Source organism: Nymphaea colorata, chromosome 8, assembly GCF_008831285.2.
Source record: "Nymphaea colorata isolate Beijing-Zhang1983 chromosome 8, ASM883128v2, whole genome shotgun sequence".
NCBI classification, from domain to species: Eukaryota; Viridiplantae; Streptophyta; class Magnoliopsida; order Nymphaeales; family Nymphaeaceae; genus Nymphaea; species Nymphaea colorata.
The window spans coordinates 16892156-16912950 of NC_045145.1; the positions used below are offsets into that span (position 1 = coordinate 16892156).

Genomic DNA, 20795 nt, shown 5'->3' on the forward strand with positions numbered 1-20795 from the left:
GAAAGCCGTTAAAGCACCGGACCATAACGTCAACGGTTATGTCGGATGGAAAGGGAGGTGGGGGAAACAGGGAGTGGCCGAAACAGTAAATACGTTTGAATTGCAGGGCAATTTAAACCGATCGTGTGACGAGACTACCATAATCGACGGCCGTCCCTCCCGTGGCCTGACTGACTGGAGCCGAGCCCCGCGTCCACCCAGCCGAGCCGAGTCGCCGCCAATCATCATCGTCGTCGTTGTCGTCGGCGGAGGCGGGAAGTTTCGTTCCCTCGCCAATCTGGTGCATCGCTTTCTCTCCCTCTCTCTGTCATTTTGTAACTCTCTCGGTGGACCTCTTCGGGTTTTTATTTTTATTTTTTAGTCATTTGACTCGAGAACTAGGGAGGCAGGAAGAGCACTCCATTGAGAGTGAAACGCGTCTTCGTCGCTCGAAACCCATTCGGTCTTCCTTCCACCCTTGAACTCGTTGATCTGGGGGTCTTCCCTCTCGAGCCGCAAGCCTCTCCCTTTTTCATTCTATCTCCCTCTCCTTATATACGGTCTTTTTCTGTACAGGCTTTTTGTTATCTTCTGAATCCGCTTTCCATTCCCTCTCTTTTTATCTATCGCTGTTTTTGCCCTTTTAAGCCGCTAAAAGATATTGATCCCTTTTTTGAGTTGTTTGGTGATTCCCTTCTTCCCGTGATTATGGAATTCTTTGTTTGTTTCCTTTTGTAGTTTTAAACGAACCTGAGGCCCTGATTCCGCACATTTTTCGGGTTCTGCCTCTACGCGAACTCTTTTGCTTCCATTCTTTCGATCTGATTTTGAAACCGCAGTGAATTTTGGAACGAAGCGGCTTCTGTGTCTCGAATGCGGCTGGACGCGTTAGTCTTCCACAGTTTTGAAAGAGTTGGGGGTTGTTGGAGCCCCCAGTTGATGACCAAAATTTCGTTTCGGTAGAAATTCAACAATTTGTTTTGTTTTCAGATAATTTGCTCTGGTTTGGACATAGAACGCAATTGTTTGTGTAAAAAACTGATTTTAGTTCTTTTGGCTAATTTTGGTTCTTGAATTTGTTTATTTTGTGCACGTTTTTGAGTTTGCTCATGTGAAGGCCGCTGAAGCCTGTTTATCCTCAACATTTTGCCGTCTGCAAGGACGTCCTTGGTGTTAATTGTTTTTTTGAAAGATATTTTCTTTCACTATTTGATAACAAAAGAGTACTAATTTTGTTGATCTTCATACTGTTATCACCTTTTGTTCCCTACATAGAGTCCAGGGACAAACAAATTCTTCTTGTTCTGAGCTTGTATTAGATATAGTGCTGAAATTTGTCATCTGGAATGAAGCTCGCTGTCCGTGTAATTGAAGCTAGGGACTTGCCAGCGAAGGACTTCAATGGGTTTAGTGATCCATATGCCAAACTCCAACTTGGAAGGCACAGATGTAGGACAAAGGTTGTGAAGAGGAACCTTAATCCTTCATGGAAGGAAGAGTTCAGTTTTAAGGTTGACGATTTGAACGAGGAGCTATGCATATCAGTGCTGGATGAGGATAAATACTTCAATGATGATTTTGTGGGTCAGTTGAAAATTCCAGTAGCAAAGGTCTTTGATGCGGAAGGTCACGTTTTGGCGCCAGAGTGGTACCCTCTGCAACCTCGAAACAAGAAATCCAAGAATACGGATTGTGGTATGCCCTCTAAGTTTCTAACCTGATAAAATCTTTTCACCGCTTTTTTGTATTCTTCATATTTCACTGCCAGAGAACAACACCCTATGTTCTATAAACCAAAGGACGGTGATTGATGTGGGTGGTCCAGACAAGTTTTTTCTTTTCTCTCTAAACTCTGCCAATCAGTCAAAATGGAAATTCTTCTGCACTTCATTGATGGAGTTACTTGCATCTCTTACCATTTTCTCTATGTCGTGCTGTCAGCGTCTTATTTTTTCTTGTGCTTCATTGTTGTTTTACATGTCATTAGAGGTTAAATTTTGGTGTGTATGAAATGCTGTTAGAACAAAAGCAGATAAATTTTGCCGAGGAGAGATGAATATGGTTATCCTTTTCTGGTTCCCTTTTGTTCCCGGGTAAAGTGCAAACTTATGAATCGTTCGTAGAATTTACATCAGAAGAAGCATAGTTATTTTTTTTTCTCTATATATTCTGTTGAGGTATCTGTATCTAACAGTCGTTTATCTTGGGTCGTCAAGAAATCTCAGGAAATTTAGGAACATTTTGTAATGATGCTTCTAAACACACACACACACACACACATACACAAAGAAAGAGTTCGTCTGCCATTTAAATGTCTTTTGGTTGGAGCGGCCTACACTCACAATATAATCCATTTTGTTTTCTTATGTCAAATATCCAGGTGACCTTCTGGGGTAAGATTGGCTAACTTAGCCCGTAACTTTAATTTTTTGGGATTTCAGGTGAAATTTTTCTGGCGCTTTCCTTGTCCCAAAATGATTCTCCTCATGATCAATTTCCAAATGTTCCTAATGGTGAAGGCACGGCTCACTCAGAAAAATCGTTTGATTCATCATTAGTCTCTGATGGTTCTGTAACTTCAGCAGCATCATGCAAGGAAGAAGTAAGTTTTAGTGAAGAAGAAAAGCCATCTACACAATCTCTTGCAGGGCGTCTTGTTCATATACTACTAAATCGAAACAGTGAGCCACCTGCAACAAACATTGAAAAACTTGCTGTGCCAGAGTTGCGGGAGTCTTTACCTGTTCAAGACACCATGTCGGAAAGTTCTAATGATCTATCTTCTGTTGGTACATTTGAAGAAGCACTTAAAAGCCTTCAATCAAGAGATCAAGGGCAAGATATGCCACCCAATTTAACGTCAGGTGTGCTTCTGGACCAGAACTATGTGATCTCGCCATGGCATCTCAATTTTCTTCTTTTTGCTCCGGATTCAACATTTATGAAATCCCTTGTAGAGATGCAAGGGACAACAGACCTTGTAGAAGGGCCGTGGAAGCTTGAGGAGACTCTCAAGAGAGTGGTGACATACACAAAGGCTCCTACAAGATTGATTAAGGCTGTGAAAGCCACGGAAGAACAAACATACTTAAAAGCTGATGGGAAATCTTTTGCAATCCTAGAAAGTGTGAGCACTCCTGACGTTCCATATGGTAGCTGTTTCAGGGTTGAATTACTTTTCTGTGTAAACCCTGGACCAGAAATACCTTCAGGGGAACAAACTGCTCACCTTGTAATATCTTGGCGCATGAATTTTCTTCAGAGTACAATGATGAAAGGCATGATTGAAAATGGTGCAAAACAAGGGCTCAAGGACAACTTTGATCAATTCTCACATCTGCTTGCAGATACTGTTAAACCATTGGACTTAACAGAAGCTGGGTCAGAAAAAGAAAGGGTATTGTCGTCTTTGCAGACAGAGCAGGAATCTGACTGGAAACTTGCATGGCGATTCCTTGGGAACTGTACTATGTTGTCTGGACTTGTTATCGGTTTCCTGTTTTTTCTGCACATCATGTTATCCAAGCCAAACTCAAAGCAGGGCCTTGAGTTCGATGGTTTAGACATGCCAGATTCGATTGGTGAAGTGTTGGTAGCAGGAATTCTTGTTCTTCAGGGGCAGCGTGTTCTTGAAATGATTTCGCGCTACATGCAGGCAAGAAGACAAAAAAGTAAGTCATGTTACTTGATTGGAAGAACTTCTCAAACATTACACCTCTTCCTTCATATAGGTTAATATTGGTCTTATAACTGTTATGAGCCTGGAGAAAATGTTTATTGGCAATTCATTTATATGAAGTTCGCTTCAGTTAGAGGGGTCGCAGCATGTGAATTCTTCTTGCTTTGCATTTCCTTGTAATATATGAAACATTTTACTATGAACAAGGAGATAAGTTTAATACTTTTTTTTTTCAAAACCCTGTTGTATATGATGTCTTTCTCAACAAAAGGTCTCTGCTTCTTTGTCGTGACATCAGGCAGTGACCATGGAGTCAAAGCACAGGGAGATGGGTGGTTACTTACTGTGGCTTTGATCGAGGGAACCAAGTTAGCTCCTGTTGATGCAACTGGATTTTCAGATCCATATGTTGTTTTCACATGTAGTGGGAAATCAAAAACGAGCTCAATCAAGTTTCAGACACTGAATCCCCGATGGAATGGTAAGTTGGCTTCCACAAATGCACAGCTATCAAATATATCTTTTAATTGATGATTGGATGGTTCAATATATCAAGTGAAATGCTGAAGTCTTTGTTCTTTTTTGGTGCCTCCTGTCGATCCTTGATACTGGTCTTTGTCTTTTCAGAAGTATTTGAATTTGATGCCATGGATGATCCCCCATCTGTCATGGATGTTGAAGTATATGATTTTGATGGGCCATTTGATGAGGCAACATCTCTTGGACATGTCGAAATTAATTTCCTAAAATCTAATTTGGATGATTTAGCTGATATATGGATTCCTTTGAAAGGAAAATTGGCTCAAACTTACCAGTCTAAATTGCACCTAAGAGTTTTCTTAAGCAATACAAAAGGCACTGAAGTTGCTAGAGAATACATATCAAAGATGGAGAAGGAGGTCGGTAAAAAGGTACAAGCACTAAGTTGCTATTTCTATCTTCTTGTGGGAATAATTTCTGTGGCATTCCCTGGAAACTAAAGGTACAACTTGTTGCAGATAAACGTTCGCTCACTTCAAACAAATACAGCATTTCAGAAACTCTTTGGGTTGCCACCAGAGGAATTTCTTATCAATGATTTTACTTGTCATTTGAAGCGAAAAATGCCACTCCAGGTGCTGTTGGCATGTTCTTTATTTATCACTGTATTTTGCAAAATTGTGTTTGTCTTTTGCCACTGACAGACATGTTTATGCAGGGTCGTCTTTTCCTGTCAGCAAGAATTATAGGATTTCATGCAAACTTGTTTGGTCATAAAACAAAGTTTTTCTTTCTCTGGGAAGACATTGAAGATATCCAAGTAATACCTCCATCCTTGGCATCAGTTGGTAGTCCATCACTGTTGATTATTTTGCGCAAGGGCAGGGGCATGGATGCCAGGCATGGTGCAAAGGCTCTAGACGAAGAAGGAAGACTTCGTTTTCATTTCCAGTCATTTGTATCATTCCAGGCAGCGAATAAGTAAGCAGCTAAAATTTGAAAGCAATAGGTATTTGTAGTTTCCTATTTATCAGGAAATCATGTTGCTTTCATCAATATCTCACATCAATCACCAAACCAGGTTTTCAAATCCATACTGGATGAAAGCATTTAACTGTAGTACCCCAAAATGTATGTGAATTTAGTTAAAAACTTAAAATGCTTATGAAGAAATTTGCTTGCAGATAAACTGATAATTATTAGAAAGTGCAATTATAAATGGCACTAAAATAGACGCTCCCATCTTTGAATAGGTTTTTTTTTTTTCTTTTCTTTTCTTTTTTGGGGATGCAATTATGGGGGTTTGTGTGTGTGGGTGGATTAATGGAACTCATATTGGGGTTTATCTCTTTGAAAGCTTGTGCATCTTCTGTGCAGAGAGGACTTAAGTTTCACTTATAGTTTCAACTTTCATGTTCTAGTTGTACTTTCCTGATTTTACTCAGGAATTTGACTTTCCTGTGCCTTTGATGTGGTTGTATAGAAATGTTCTTTTTGGAAGTTATCTATCTCTCTGAGTGTAAACAAAGCTGGTTTTGCATTGAGTTTTCATCCAGCAACTTTCTTCTCTACTGGATTATGTTTTGTCTCTATTGTATACATTCTCTTTAGTGGAACATATTTTCTTGGGTTGGATCATCACTCTTTTCTTCTGAGTTCACAAATACAAGAACATCTCATCTTAAATCTACTTATGAGATATTGCTTTAGTGTTTTACTTGGATGTGCATGCTGATTTTATGAATGCATTTTTGATTTCTTTTGTATCTTGAGACACTATAGTACTATAAAGTATAAACTCTACCCCCACAGCTAATTGGTTGCTCTTCATTAGGGATTTAAAATTGTTAACAGTTTGAGCTTTGTTTTCGCCAGTTTATCAAGTGCGATCTGCTGGATCTCATCTAATTGAAACGACAGAATTGCACTCAAACCTGAATTTTTAAAACCAATCCTCTGTTTGATTGCCTTGTGACCTAATATGTAACTTGGCTGGTTTTTTGTGTATCATATAGATATATATTGCAATAGCTTGTACTATAAACATGAATTTAAGATGGATTCATCAGAAAATCATTATCGTGCGACATTTCTCACAGGACAATCATGGCTCTCTGTAGAGCGAGGTCTTTGACACTGGAGCAGAAAATGCAAATAGTGGAGGAGGACTCCGATACAAAAAGCATCCAGAATGAAGAGAATGAATCTCTTTTGGGTAATGAGGATGTGATCATGAAGGAAGTTTATTCCTCTTTGCAATCCATCCATGTGAGTATATTGTGTGTGCATATGAATGCTCTATGTGCATGCGAGCATTATGTGTTTATGTCTGTATCTCCACCCACTAAGGTTTTTATATAAATTATAAACGATGAAAAATTTGTTGCTACATTTGTCAACAGATTGATGCACTAATGGAGCTGTTTGATGGAGGTGATTTGGAAAGGAAAGTAATGGAGAAGGTGGGATGTATTAACTATGTGTGCACAGCATGGGAGTTAAAGCAGAGACAGCTCTCTTATAAGTTTGACAAGCGTATCTCTCGTTTTGGAGGAGAGGTGAACAGCACTCAGCAGAAGTCTTTTCTTCCTGGTCAAAAGGGATGGAGCATTGAAGAGGTGATGACACTGCAAGGCGTCCCACTTGGTGACAATTTTAATGTGAGAATGGCTCTCAACGGATAATTTTTTTTTTCTATTTTTTTTTGTTAATTACCATGATTGCAGCTTACAGTGTTTGGATTCCTGGGTATTGAATAAGGTATAGAGTACATCTTGCTAAAGTTGGCATCCCCTAACTCCTGCCCATGCATACTGCCTTGTTACTTTCCAGTGGTTAAACATGCCTTAGACTTGCTTCTTCTAGGGCCTTCTCTGGTGGTTTAGTTGGTGCAGTTTTTTTAACTCGTTCTGTTATTTCATGTTGCAGCTACATTTAAGATACCAGGTTGAGAATGTACCTTCAAGATCAAAGGCTTGCAATGTCCAAGTTTATTTAGGAATTCAGTGGCTGAAAAGTACAAAGCAACAAAAAAGAATTAGTAAAAATATAGAAGCAAAGCTCACAGAGCACTTGAAGGAAATCTTTGTCATTGCCCAGAAGGAATTTCTATTGGCGAAGCCTCTGGAACCTCTGCATAAAGGGCAATCAATTTAATTAGGGTTTTGGATCCTGAGTATAGTCCTCAGTTTTGAATTTGCGGGTGCCAATTTTTTGGTGAAAGATATACGGATTGGTGGAATAAATTAACAGGCTCTTCGTCGATCAGGGGTGGAACCATCTTGATGGTCATGCACACATCAAAGATGGACTGTTTTGGAGACTAGAAACTGTTCCAAAAGCATGTCTGTGAAGGAGAGTTGGACCTTCACCGAAGCATGTACATATTCAGGTTGTTGAAGACTTCTAAACACCAGCATCTCAGCCTTCAAGTTTTGGAATATTCTACCTCGCATTTGTCACCGAATCCATGAGGAGAGAAAATGAAACTGGAGAAGATCAACTAAGGCTTTTGGAAGATTGCCTCTAAGGAGATTCTAGTATTTTAATGGATGATGTATTTCACCCTGAACAGAATATTTGAAATATTAACGTCCATCTCAAACAACTTCTCGTTCTTTTGACATTGTAGAAGCCTGAGGAAGCCCACCCACCAGTACTTTCAGTCTAAGTGTGCGCAGGATCAATCTTGCAACAGATGAGGATGCCAGAGCAGCCTGTGTGTCGGAAAAGTTGCAATTGGGTGCTAATAACCGTGAAGTTGGTGGAAATATGACTTTCATGGGAGCCTTCAACGATGCACATTTCATCGATAATGCACAAACTTTGTACAAAGAACTATTTTGTAATAAGGTGAGATACAATAGAAAACGAGTTTTGTTGGTTCTGCTTTCCTAAGCTAGAAATTGTATATTGTATACTATGTGGTGTCTTTATTTTTTGAAAATTCTCAATTTACCGTTGAATTCCAAGTCTAGTAGGAATATCTACTCCTCTAAGGTTGCCATTAAAGTTTGAGCAAGCTGGGCCGAACAGAATTAATTATATGCTACAAAATTGGTTATAATAGCTAACCTTTTTCCACAATCTTTTCCCCCACTTGCAGCTTTACCTCAAGGCCTGCCTAACCTGCCTGGCAAGTTTGGACTTACCTCAAGTGGAAGCCAAATTTTGAATTTGCTCTCTGTCGGGCGTCTGATTAGCAACCCAAAAGGTAGGATGCGCTTTAAAGGCGGAATTGCGCCCTCCCCTACATCCTAGAATCAAACAAGCTTGAAATTTCACGAAAAAAATTTCACCCACTGTACGTGTTCACAGGAAGATTTTTCAGGAAAAAAATGTCGGCCCCTAAATTAATAGTTTATGAGTACTTCTTCGTGGACTTTCTATTTCGTGCATCAGATTGTTTTCCCCAGATGCTTGTGCAAGGGGCTCGTGATTCAGAACACAATTGTCTGCAATTTTCTCTGAATCTCGTGGGCACCTGGCTGGAACGTCAAAGATCATGGGTAAAACAAACGTTAGGTGTTCGCAAGGGCCCGCATGATCTAAACTACAGAGTTCTATATTTAGAACGTATCGGCGGAAACACATTTTGTATCAGCCCTTTGCAGAAAGAATGCTGGCAGATACAGGCCTATAAATTCTCTTTCTCAGGCCGATTGGTATCAGCGGATCGGGTCGGGTAAGCAACGTACGGGCGAGCAAACCAATATGCCACCGTTGATACGGGGAGAGGGTTGCATGTTCGTGCGAAGTCACTTGCTGCTACATAATCTCACCAGCTTACAGAACTAACGTCAAGTCAAATACTTTATGTTCATGCATGCATGACCTCGTCAGTATTTACCAACGAGTGAAATCTACAAGAGTTAGATAGGTTCTGAAAATAATTGAAGAGAAGGATAACGATCATGAAGGATAACGATCATCCAGATCACGCTTACACTGAACGGGGAATGGATGAAATATTCTTGCGATAGAGTTCAGAATGTTACACAACCAAGCTCGTACTTCATAGAAGCTGAACATTTATTTTACATTCACGAAGAGAGTTTGTCAAACACATACCAGAGAGAGAGAGAGAGAGAGAGAGAGAGAAGATGTAAACTCTCTAGAATTCTGCTGATGAAACTCGACGGAGCGCTGACTTCCCTTGTATAGCAGCTTGCTTAGCTAAGTTTTCCAGCAGCTAAAGAAAAATGTAAAAGCATGAGTAAAAGAAGCTGACAGGTGGCCTCCATCTCTAAGAAAGTTCATGAATAAAACATCTGAAGAATGAGTTCTACCAGTTTCATTTGGGTTTCTCTCTCTCTCTCTTTTTCTTCCTCTGTCTCTCGCCTACTTTTTTTCCCCCTTGTTTTCCTCTGGTTACATCCCCCTTAAGATTAGTAGATCTTAGAAAGGAAAGATAATTTGAAAAATCAGTTTCAAAATGAATGTGGTCCGGCTGATTTCTTATATATAAAGGCCATATGAAGCTACCACGAATGAAAAAAAAAAGAAGCAAGCAAACACTCGTAGCCATTTTAGTGCGGCCCTTCATGGAGAAATACGTATATATGAGAAGATATACGGTGATTTCTGGAACAAAAATAAATAATAGATTTCTGAGTTACTAAGCCAAAAACCCAGTTTCATTTCAACTAGCATGAGCATACCCTTTCTTTCCTTAGCGCTTCATTTTCCTTCTTCAACTGTGAAATTTCATATTCAAGCTGCGTCGTGTATGCCTACAAATTAATCAAGCAAGAAGAGTAAGTTGACAATGATTTTCAAGTTTGTTTAAGGATATATATATATATATATATATATATATATATATATATATATATATATATATATATATATATATATATATATATATTTGCAGGCTTTGGATACCAAATTAACTGCAGTCGGAATCTACTTTTAACTCTAACAGGGAGTGAAGTACTTGGCCATGTCAGCTTTATACATAGAGAAGACAAAACTCTTCTAACTTTAATGCGGGCTTTAGATTTTTGCATATTTTAAACTTACATGCCGTTGAAAAATTTCAAAATGCACCCTACGGGAGTTTTATTTTTCCAGCAGAACAACAACATGATGAATTGATTTTGTATTGTATATAGATACTGAGAATGGCATTTGTTTTTGCCTTGCAACTTTTTCAGGTTATCATGCAACTTGAGTTATTAAGTTGAATGGTCATGGAAGGAAGGGCGGATTTGTCTTGACGTCAAAAAGTAAAAGGTCGAACTAGAAAAGTGCTAAAGCTAATATGCCAATAAAAAAATGCTTATATATATATATATATATATATATATATATAAAATATAAAATTCTAAAAGACCAACCGAACTGTTAACTGACCCTGGACCGACACTCTTATTGTATCTGAAGAAAGCCTGCACCCTAGCTCTTAAATAACCGGGCTGGGCAAAGCCTGACAAATTCAATTTCAATAGAGAAGATCAGATTCAACCCACAAATAAAATTTTGTTTGTTCAAAGTTTTTGAACAAAAAATTTTAGTCTCTGGTACAATTTAATTTTTAATTATTCATTTTAATATAGCAATCTTAACAAAACCATGAATCCAGAACTACACTAATATCTGCTTCCTTCGAAGGCCCTGAGCTTTAATGGGCTCGAGGGTCAAACATCAACCCAGCTCAATCCATGAAAGGGGTTTGGCGCATCTGCTTGAGCCAATTACAGGTAGGAGATCCATCATTCGTTTGGGTGACATGGTTGTCAATCTTTTTGTGCCAATAAAGATAAATGTATTAGATGATACTCATTTGGAGTATTACACCAAACATCAACGCACCCCTGCAACTCTAATTTCTTGAGTTTGAGCCGTAAGATAGCTCTTGCTCACCTAAATTCTCTATTAGATCCGGCCGGCCCATTGCCCAATCTTAATTATGTTGGGAAATGTCATCCTCAATGTTTGTTTTTTGTTAGGCCCTACTTGAGGATTTAAATATTAGCAAAACCTATGGATTCCCATAACGCATTCCCTGTAAGAGTCTTCATCCACTTTTCCTTTTTTTTTTTTCTACTTTATAAAGGTTAAGCCAAATGTCAGGGCTTCTGTGCCCCCTATTGTTTTTTTAGGAACTTCGCTTTGTCGCCCTTTTTCATAAAGGGAGAATTGGTTAGAGCAGGATTACCATTTTAATAACAATGAAGTTAGCTAATTATATAGCACCTTTCTCCTCCTTTTTCATTTTAGGAACGAATCATGGATCTGCTTTAGTCGCTAATTGCAATTTGCATCATTCAACCTTATCCTGAAGAAGAAATACCACAGACATTCAAGACATAATTGGAAACTTAAAACTTCTGTTCTAAAATTACACATCAATCGCAGTTGTATGGTTTGGGAATCAGAGTTTGGATCTTTGCAGTAGGCTCTTAAGAATCAGAGGTTACCATTTTGTATTTGTGTAACGTATGGTTCCGGTAAAGTCACAAAAAGTACAGAAAAATGACTAGTAAAGCACATACTCCAAGAAACAGAGACTGAATAATTGTAAGAACATGAAAATATACAGCGGAGATTAGCTTTTTAATCTACCAAGCAGAAACTTCTGCTCAGAAAAATGAAAGGTTTCGAAATATAAAACCATCAGAATTACAGCATTGGCTTATCTCCATCAGACTGTCAACTCATCACATGCTTAACAATGCATTTTGAACATTCCAAGTATGTTTGCGTTGAGGCAGGCACCCTATTTGAGGCCATGCGTTGGGCAGGACCAACCTGCTCGTTGATGGTTTTTCAGCCATTGTTAGATAAACGGGGTGAACGATGATGCGAGTAAGTTATGCTGCTAAATCCTGAAAGAGATTAGATGCATGTGAGGTGAAGCCTAATTTTTATAAGTAATGCATTTGACTATGCTACTTCTTCCCTCGAGTCCCGACAAGTAAAAGATGGCATGGGCGTCGCAGTATGATATTAATACAGTTAACTTGAAACTTAAGGGCCAGACTTCTGTCCTGCTAAAATGGCAAGAAGAGAGAGAGAGAGAGTTACAAGTCTCCTTGCTCTGGAACGGGAAGCGGATTCGCGGTTCTTGATCATCCGCTTGTGCTTCTTGGGCTGCAGATTCTGGATGTCCCTTCCTGCCTCTTCTCCTTCTTCAATAAACATCCCGTAGTCGGGTACCACCATGCTAGTGTTTCCCGTGATCAAGGCCTTGCTCTGGTCGGTTTCAGACATGAGATATTCGGAGATGGCCTGAAGGCTCTTTCTCTCTCCTCTGTTTCCCTGCGCCTCCACCTCCATCCCCAGCATGCGTCCTGATCCAAGGTTGGCTGCCCAAAAGGGGTACATTCTTACTCTCTCTCTCTCTCTCTCTCTCTCTCTAAATTGCGGTTGGGAGTATTCACTGCATGCCTATTTATGCCATCCTTGGGCCTTAGTGAAAGCAACAGATGCTTCTCTTTCTCTCTCTAAACTGTGGTTGGGAGTTACATTCACTGCTTGCCCATTTATGCCATTCTTGGACTCTTTGTGAGAGCAACAGATGTTCCATTCCCTTTCCCCTTCCCATATTTTATGGTTGAGTTCAGCTGCTCTCTCTCTCTCTCTCAATGAGTAACATGCTCTGCTTGTTGAATATAAAAACCAGGTAATCAGTAAAAGTCTGCCATGTTGTGTTGAATCTGGTGGTGGTTTCAGCAACTGGTGAAGAAAGATACGTTGGTTCATGGGGAAGACTGCAAGGTGGCAGGATCGACTTTGGGAGCTGGAGTTCAAAACCATCAGTACGTTTAGCAAAATTTACAACCTTTTAGATCAATTGTTGAGTAAAATAGAACTCCATGCGAGAGAAGAAACGTACATTAGAAACCGGCCTAGTTCTACGCGTGCCTTCATTCTTAAGCGCAACCTTTGTCCACACTAGCAAATCTTTAAATGCTTGATTTTCTGCTATTTAAACATAGGTTTGTATTTTCTTTTCTGAATCATACGTTTTAGTCAATTGACGTGCCCTGTTTCATGTCCAACTATGCGTTCCATACTAGTAAGCTCACGCTCACTCACATTGCTGAATTTTTTGGTGTGAACCGTTTCATAAGTTACTGTTTCTTACTTGAACGAACCGCACCCGGGTTAAGATACTTTCTTGCTCATCCAATGGTGTAATACCTCTACTCCAAGCCTACTATTTCTCGGCCTCAGGGTCATAGCATATGGATGAAGCCCATCTTGACCACTCAAACCAGGAGCTGGCCGCCATTACCAGCTACCGGTGTAAATCATGATGTACATGAACATTTATTCCTCCCAATGTCATTCTTCCAAGGGAAAATGTTTTTTTTACTTGCACCAATAGCCTTAAGCTAAATCATGGTATACAACAAACTTTGTTCCTCCCTATGTTCTTCTTCCAACGTTGAATTTGTTTCTTACGGGTTATTGAGCAGCATAGATACTCTGATCCAACGTTGAATTTGTTTCTTACGGGTTATTGAGCAGCATAGATACTCTGACCTGCTCCAAAAATGGGAGTAAATTCGTTAGACGCTGTTTCATGAGTCTGTGTTTTTAAAGCAGGATCATGAACTAGTGTCCCATGAGTTTGTCTTCGTGCGTTCACAAAGTGTCCATGTTGCCAAACAACTCCTCACTTTTGGTCACAGCTAACATACATGTTTTACCCTGCTATGATATTTAACCAGCGCTCGCCACAAAGAGTAGCACCAACCCTTTCTGGAAGAAGTTGTTGGGCAAGGTTTGAACATCAAAATCAGATGTATATTGTGACCAAAATAAAAGTGTGACTTCAAATGTATAATTTTGCAGTTGATAGCTGAACACGACCATAGCTACTCAGAATAACTTTTGCATGCTAGGAGTGTGAAAAAATTGGATCCTATCTCCTGTTGGATCTGATCTAAATCTGCTCATGCCAGATTCAGCAGCGTGCCAAAACCAAATCTGGGTTTATAAACATTCAGATTGATCAGTTGAGTCCATAGAGCGAAAATTAGACATGCTGGATCTTAATTTCACACCCATATAATTTGACTTGGGATACAGACTCAGGTACATCTTTTCTTTTGGTTTACGTTGTTATTGTCGTAAGAGACATAGCATAACTGGTCAAGTTGGTGGTTGTCAGTTTGATTCCTTTTGGCGGTACTCCAGACGCTACTCTCGATCCAAGGGACTGCGAAAAATAAGGGGGTTTCAGCTTCTCATCTCATCTAGTGGTGGGGTTCCCTCTCTCATACATGATAGGTAGATGTCTTTGGCGTCCTCTGGGATACATGAAATTCGAGACCCATGAACCGAAAGCAATATTGTAGACATAAATGATATTATAAGTTTGTATACAACCAACTTGCGTATACAATTGTCAAGAATTACATTTATAAAACTAAATCTAATGTACTTTGCGTCATCAATTACGGTTATAAAACTAATTTTTCTGTGCATACTTCAAGTGGTGAATAGACAATCCAGATAAAATAATCAATCCTAGCGTGAATAGATTAAGCAAATGAGCTAAAGAGACATGATAAGGCAGTGCTGTCTACTTCAAACGGGACATGTCAATTAAGAAACAATAAGGAAATAATGCAACAAAATTAATTAAATCATCAGTCCGGCAGATCTTGTCCAAGACTGCTACGAAACCGCTAATTTTTTAAGAGAAGTAATTAGAGTTCGAACTTTTCGTGTCTCCCCCAGTTTCCTAAAACGCCAACAGATGAGGAAAATTAAATGACTATAAAGGAATCGTTGGATGTGAATCATGTGATTCATATTTATATTTAATAAATAAAAACTTTTGGAGAACATCATTTGAAGGTGAAATTTTCAATACCATAAAAAGTCAATGGCTTTTCAGTGCATGAAATTTTGATGGGTCAAAAACTGAGTTTTATTTTTTAAAAACCTCGATTTGTGGCAAGCAAATTCAGTCGACCCTATCCGTGATATTAAAACAAGCGGAATTATTTTTTTTTAGCCTATGCCGTTAAACTTAACTCCATGAAACCATTATTTTTTCGGTTGAGGAACGCCATCTAACATTTTTCATATATTTATATGTGTGTTTATGTGTTGTGGGTATGCATGAAAAGTGAACCGTGCAAGCTACACCATATATTATATGCTTACTTTGTCGAGTGGCTACTTAGGCACAAATGGTTGCAATTAGGGATGCCATTATGTCTGATTTGCATTGAATATTCGACTAAATCGCTTTCAAAGAATCAGATATGAAAAAAAAAAAAATCCGATTGAGAAATCGGAAACAGGTTCGAATTTAAGAAATGTCATCCGATCGGATTCGGGTACATATAAATATTTGATCAGATTCAAATACAGGTTCAGATCAGATCTATTTTTGAACAAATATCCTAAATCTAATGCTCTTAAATTTGAAAAATGGTAGTTCAAAATTTGGATTCAGATATGAATATAAAAATTGAATTCTGATCCGATTCGGATTGTGAAATAAGATTTTGGATTTCAGATATGATTTTTTTTATTTGAATCCGAATTCAAATCTAAATATGTGAAGATTCGAAAAAACAGACACACTTAACAATATATTCTATTCGAATCCGATCCATTAACATGCCTGGTTGAAATGTTGACGGACAAGTAAAAAAATTAAAAGTTCCTTCATGAAAGCACCATGTACTGTTGCTAAAAGTACGTGCCACAAACTGTTAAATGTGGCATAGGATAGATGAATTCGTATATAGCCAGAACCAAACAAAACAAAAAAAAGTTGGCAGATCATGTTGTCCTTCATCAAATCTGAGCTTGTAGATGTGTTCATGGTGTCTTGTATGAAGGTCGGCTTAACTCCTTCCAGTTGGAGATGAACAGATGGATATTTGAATGACGTTCTTTGAAAAGATATACAGGAGACTGCACATTACAGCTTCTATTCGGTGTCCTACGCACCTTAATTAGCCCTTAATTGTTGCCTTCTTGTGGCATTTAACGGTGATGATAAGCCCCGGTGGAAAGAAGGGGCAAATAATTTTGGTTTTGCAGAAAAATCCAAAGAGGTCTTGAGCTCGGGCATTCTTCCAAACCTGCTTTTCGCACATGGGCGTTCTCATATTTCCTCTATTATTTCACAGCACCTCAAATGGCTGCAAGAATTGCTCCATCTTCTTCAAATTTAACATGTAGTGGAGGACTTGTATTGGTTCTCTACCAATGACATTGAAAATTATAGTTTGTTTGTTTTTCTTTTTTTTTGGGGGTGAGGTATTTCTACTTAATTTTTGGCCTTTTAATTTGTGTAATTGTTGGAATTTCTTAAAAGTAATTAGAATTGGACCGACGACCGTTAAAATAACATATTTATGAAACAGTAGTACATTCGTTGTTCCGTGAATCTGTCAAATTTTATAGTTAGATTCGTGAAACTAGTTTCATATACTGTTCCAGCTGCTAAGCATGCTCCTATGGACACAATAATATCAAAGAACTTGGTAGCAAAATCGTTAGATTTGATCTTAGTCGTGCAAAAGAATCAAACAAAATTGTATATGCTGCAGAAAAAAAACAACGAGCCGAAATTCATAATTGAAAAATGTGCACCCTTTATTCCTTTATGGGCTCTACTGATAGGTGTTTCATAATAAGAACGTAGTATGCATATAACATACATTCCTAAAACACAGTGTTTCTAAAAAACTGCATTCATTTTTCAGAAAATATGCATTGATGATATATTCAGTGCTTAACTTTTGGTTATAGAAGCAACCTTCATAGCCCTACCATGTTTTGTAGAACAAGAAGCCCCAAAAAATATGTTTTCGAATAATACAATAATTTTCTTATTAAATATATTCATAATATGGATTAAGCGAGAGGAGTATTTCATCTTACCACCCCAAGATGAAGATGAGAGCCGAAACCTCCACCTAACCCATTGTCCAGCTAGGACCTGGGTCTTTCAGCAGCTTTACACTTAAAGAAAAAGTGCTATGAAAATTAAAGACCACTTATTAGACATGCTCGGCTAGTGAGAAAAGATAAAATGATGAGGATGCCCTTAATTTGTCAATTGAAGAACCCCTCATAGAAGGATATAAAAGGAAATTAGAAAAATAAAATTAAAAAAACAACTTCTTATTTTGCAAAAATACCCAAAATGCATCAAAATCCCTTTAGTACATATTTTTTTCTCAGCATTAAGCTAGTGAATGCTTAGGGGATGGGAGAAGGGTGGGGGCTTAAGCTCTCGGCTAGAAGATAGGTCGAAATACTCTTCTTACTCACCTGAAAGTGAGTTTCAGATAACAAGTTAAACTAATGAAGTCAAGTCCCAACCCAAAGTAGGCTTCTTAGTTAGAGGAAAGGAAAGAGGAAGTGGAAGAACCCACTATAACTACAAATTCAACCATAGATGATGTTGAGGGGCTCGAGGAGAGAAGCATGTCCATGTTGGCCAAAAACTGAGTTGAGTGGTCATGATGTGGAATGCACATACATGAGATGATGTCGAGACACTTTTGCACAAGAAAGAGAAACAACCCAAGTGGTCTGCTCCAATATTCGGAATGGGTCCCTGTATGTCCCAAATTCCATAAGCCAATGCTAACATCAATGGCAACTACTCCTTCCTTGATATAACCATTCCAAAAGAATCCTATGTGGGTATGATCCCAAAATGATTTGGATCCAAAAGCTCTATAAAAGCTTCTCTCGACAATACCACGTGTTGCAGCACTTCTTAAGTGGGTACAGTGCTCCACTTCAACGAATTTAAGTCATGAAAAGAAAGAATTTAACCACCGATTAAGAAATTGGATCGTATTCGGTTTTAAGAAATGACATCAGATTCGTTTTGAGATTGAATATTAAGTCTAAACACGGCCAATTGCATTTTTCTATGTCCAATATTCATACAGTTTGAAACTTAGTTTTTATCTGATTGAATAATAAGCATTAAAACACGACGCAATGAAACGTATAAACATTTTTTTTTACTTTTTCTCACAGAGCCGTAACTTGCCACTCTTTCTTATAGTAGGAGCTATGCTACAAGTTGTTAAATCTTTCATCAAAATCTATTATTTTTGTCAGATAATAAGTAATTTCTGGCAGTTCTTGAAACAAACATCAAAAGAGCTACCAAACACAATATTTTCTCTTCATGCCAACTTTGACAGCAAAATGGTAGCCCACCTACCTCCATAAATTTCATTTTTTAGGCAAAATTTCCATGCTTTCTAGTTAAAGGAAGGAAATAACTTTCATATAACGCTTAACTTACAACAGGTGAGGTGATTACCTTTTTTAAGGCTTTGAGTGACCAGCTGCCGGTGCCAATAATGAACTCACGCATCGCCATGTGCATTCTTATGTAAATACAAACTCTAAGCCAATGAGCACATCTTCCTAGTAAGAGGACAGCATGAAGATAATGGAGTCGCATTGTCCCACTGTGCAACCAAATAGTCCAAGCTTTTTATCTTGCCTGTACAAGATCAGGAATACACTGACTTGCACAAGGAAAGTTACTGAAAGCGATTCTGGAGAAACTTTGCCAATGGCAGCAAGCATTCGTGGAGTCATTTTCTTCTAAACCCCAACGCGATGTAGGGTTCATTTTCGTTTGGCTCGGTGCATGGTGCCCCTATCAATGCTTTTATAAGAGAATTTAGGTGCCATCTTTTCGCTAGCTCTCTATGATTATTATCTATCTAGCTCTCTATGATTATTATTTAACATTTTTTTTTCTTATATCATCGAATTAAAATGTATGTTTAGTAACTAAAATAACTAAAGACTTTTTACGTCCTTGTATCTTACCTTAAAAAAATTTTGGTGTAACGACAGTACATACAAAAGAATAAGGTATCATTTGGATGACACAATAAAAAGTAAATTTTGTTAAAACTTGGTTTTCTAGTCATTTTCTGAAACTTGGTTTGCAGATTTAGGTGGCATACCTAAAACGATGTTTATTTTTTTTTCGCAAAAAAAAAAAAGAATGAATTTTGTAGTAGACTACAATCATCAGACCCTACGTACCAAGTTCCAAATCCAATTGGTGGCAAAAATAATTAATTCATTCAACGGCCGCAGTGCTGCACGTCATATACTATTCATGATTATACTAAAAGTTTCTTAATTTTAATATGCATGTATCTATTCTACTTATCGCTTATAAAATGTCAATGTCAGCTGAGATGCTTAATGCGCTAACTAATTGAATTGGCAGCCTAATTCATCTACTTGATTCAACTTTTGAATTTTAGAGCACTGCGCATACTGACTGCTTTAAATACAACCGGTCAGTTAGGTCCACTTTCTTCTTTAGCGTATGTTCAATGGCCGGGGAAAAATATTTTAGTTTCACAATTGGAGCAACCCACTCAAACATGAGAATGGGAATCACGAGAGACTACGTCAAAATTTCCTCCCAAATCATCACATCCCTATGAGCCATCGTCAAATGGACTATGTGTAAGGAAGCACTGTTTCAAGATACCTTAGTAAATCCTCTCATCTACATGTGACTCAAATCTGTTGGGATCTTGATCAATAAAAATTAAAAATCCACCGTCATAAGCACTGCTACAAATATCATGAACTGTAGTTGTACCATGGAGTACTGTTGTGTGTGTGACGACTGCTTTTCAATCGATGTTTTTTGAATTTTTAACTATTCAGCAACTTCTCATGCGTTATATACTTCATAGAAAGTCCTTGAGAGTTTCCGGTGCTTATTATTTTTCGGGGTTGTCTTTCACAAATGAAAGCAGCATGATCAAAGTGGAACATCTAAACTTATATGATTAAAAAAAAAGCGTGAAATCCAACGTAACAGGGACACATTATTAGAAGGAGGGTTTACAATCGATGGGCTTAACAAATTTTCTTTTCACCTCACATGAATCCAAATCTGTACATTGATGTCCACGTTTGTGTGCTACTTTAGTATAATGCATTTTTGGCAGTGAATAATTTGGAAGAAAGAGTGGGAAACAGGGGAGGGCACATCCAAGGAAATGAGGTGACGGCCTTTCGACATCGATGCCTGGTGCTTGTTGGAAAGCGCTCTCCCTACGCTTTAGTTGGCCGACCGCCACCGTCGTGACGCGAGGCCTGGTGGACCACCGCGTGAACCCCACATGTCTTCTTCTTCTTCTTCTTCTTCTTCTCCTTCTCCTTCCTCACTCCCCCCACGCCCGCCATCACAGGCGACGCCATTCCTCTGCTGAAAATTGGAGAGTGGGTGGGACCAAATCCTTTACTTCCCTTTCAACACGTCTACAATAAATATCACCCCTCTCTGCATAACCTAACCCCCACCAAGTTGACTTATATCGCCATTTCTATCTTTTGCCGTTTGTTTTAATTAGCATGATAATGTTGGATTAGTGAATTCTACAATCATACAAATAATTAAAAATTTAAAATCTATCGTTGAAATCACTGTGAATATATCATTAAAAGCTGTCTAGTGTATTACATATGTGATGGCTGTTTTTAGTGACAGATTTTCAATGCTTAGCTGTCTGGCAGTGGGCAGTAAAAAACTTCCTTGGAGTACAAAGATGCGATCGTTTAAATTTTTGTTCGGCCATGGGAGGAGGATAAATTAATGTCAGGGGTTTCTAGCGAGATCTTTAAATGCTATATTTAAGAGGCCGTTTGAATGACGGTCGAC

The 20795-nt window shown here is 38.5% G+C and overlaps 2 protein-coding genes across 4 annotated transcripts; one reads left to right on the top strand and one right to left on the bottom strand.

Moving 5' to 3' along the window:
- The first annotated feature begins 301 nt into the window (after positions 1–301).
- Positions 302–8114, top strand: LOC116258660 (C2 and GRAM domain-containing protein At1g03370). 3 transcript variants are annotated; one of them, XM_031635941.2, is made up of 10 exons: positions 303–1674; positions 2421–2843; positions 2937–3650; positions 3957–4139; positions 4286–4569; positions 4657–4773; positions 4857–5119; positions 6238–6406; positions 6541–6798; positions 7067–8114. In XM_031635941.2, exons 1-10 carry the CDS (start codon positions 1326–1328, stop codon positions 7292–7294), a joined length of 2988 nt encoding a protein of 995 aa, XP_031491801.1. In that variant the 5' UTR covers positions 303–1325; the 3' UTR covers positions 7295–8114. The 3 variants fall into 3 exon arrangements, with proteins under 3 accessions (XP_031491800.1, XP_031491801.1, XP_031491799.1); XM_031635940.2 differs by having other exon boundaries at positions 302–1674; positions 2421–3650; positions 4289–4569; XM_031635939.2 differs by having other exon boundaries at positions 2421–3650.
- A 133-nt stretch (positions 8115–8247) lies between these two features.
- On the bottom strand, positions 8248–12542 carry LOC116258661 (ABSCISIC ACID-INSENSITIVE 5-like protein 2). Its single transcript, XM_031635942.2, has 3 exons — positions 12167–12542; positions 9799–9870; positions 8248–9329 (listed from the first exon to the last, which is right to left on the bottom strand). Exons 1-3 carry the CDS (start codon positions 12464–12466, stop codon positions 9252–9254), a joined length of 450 nt encoding a protein of 149 aa, XP_031491802.1. The 5' UTR covers positions 12467–12542; the 3' UTR covers positions 8248–9251.
- Between the last annotated feature and the right edge of the window lie 8253 nt (positions 12543–20795).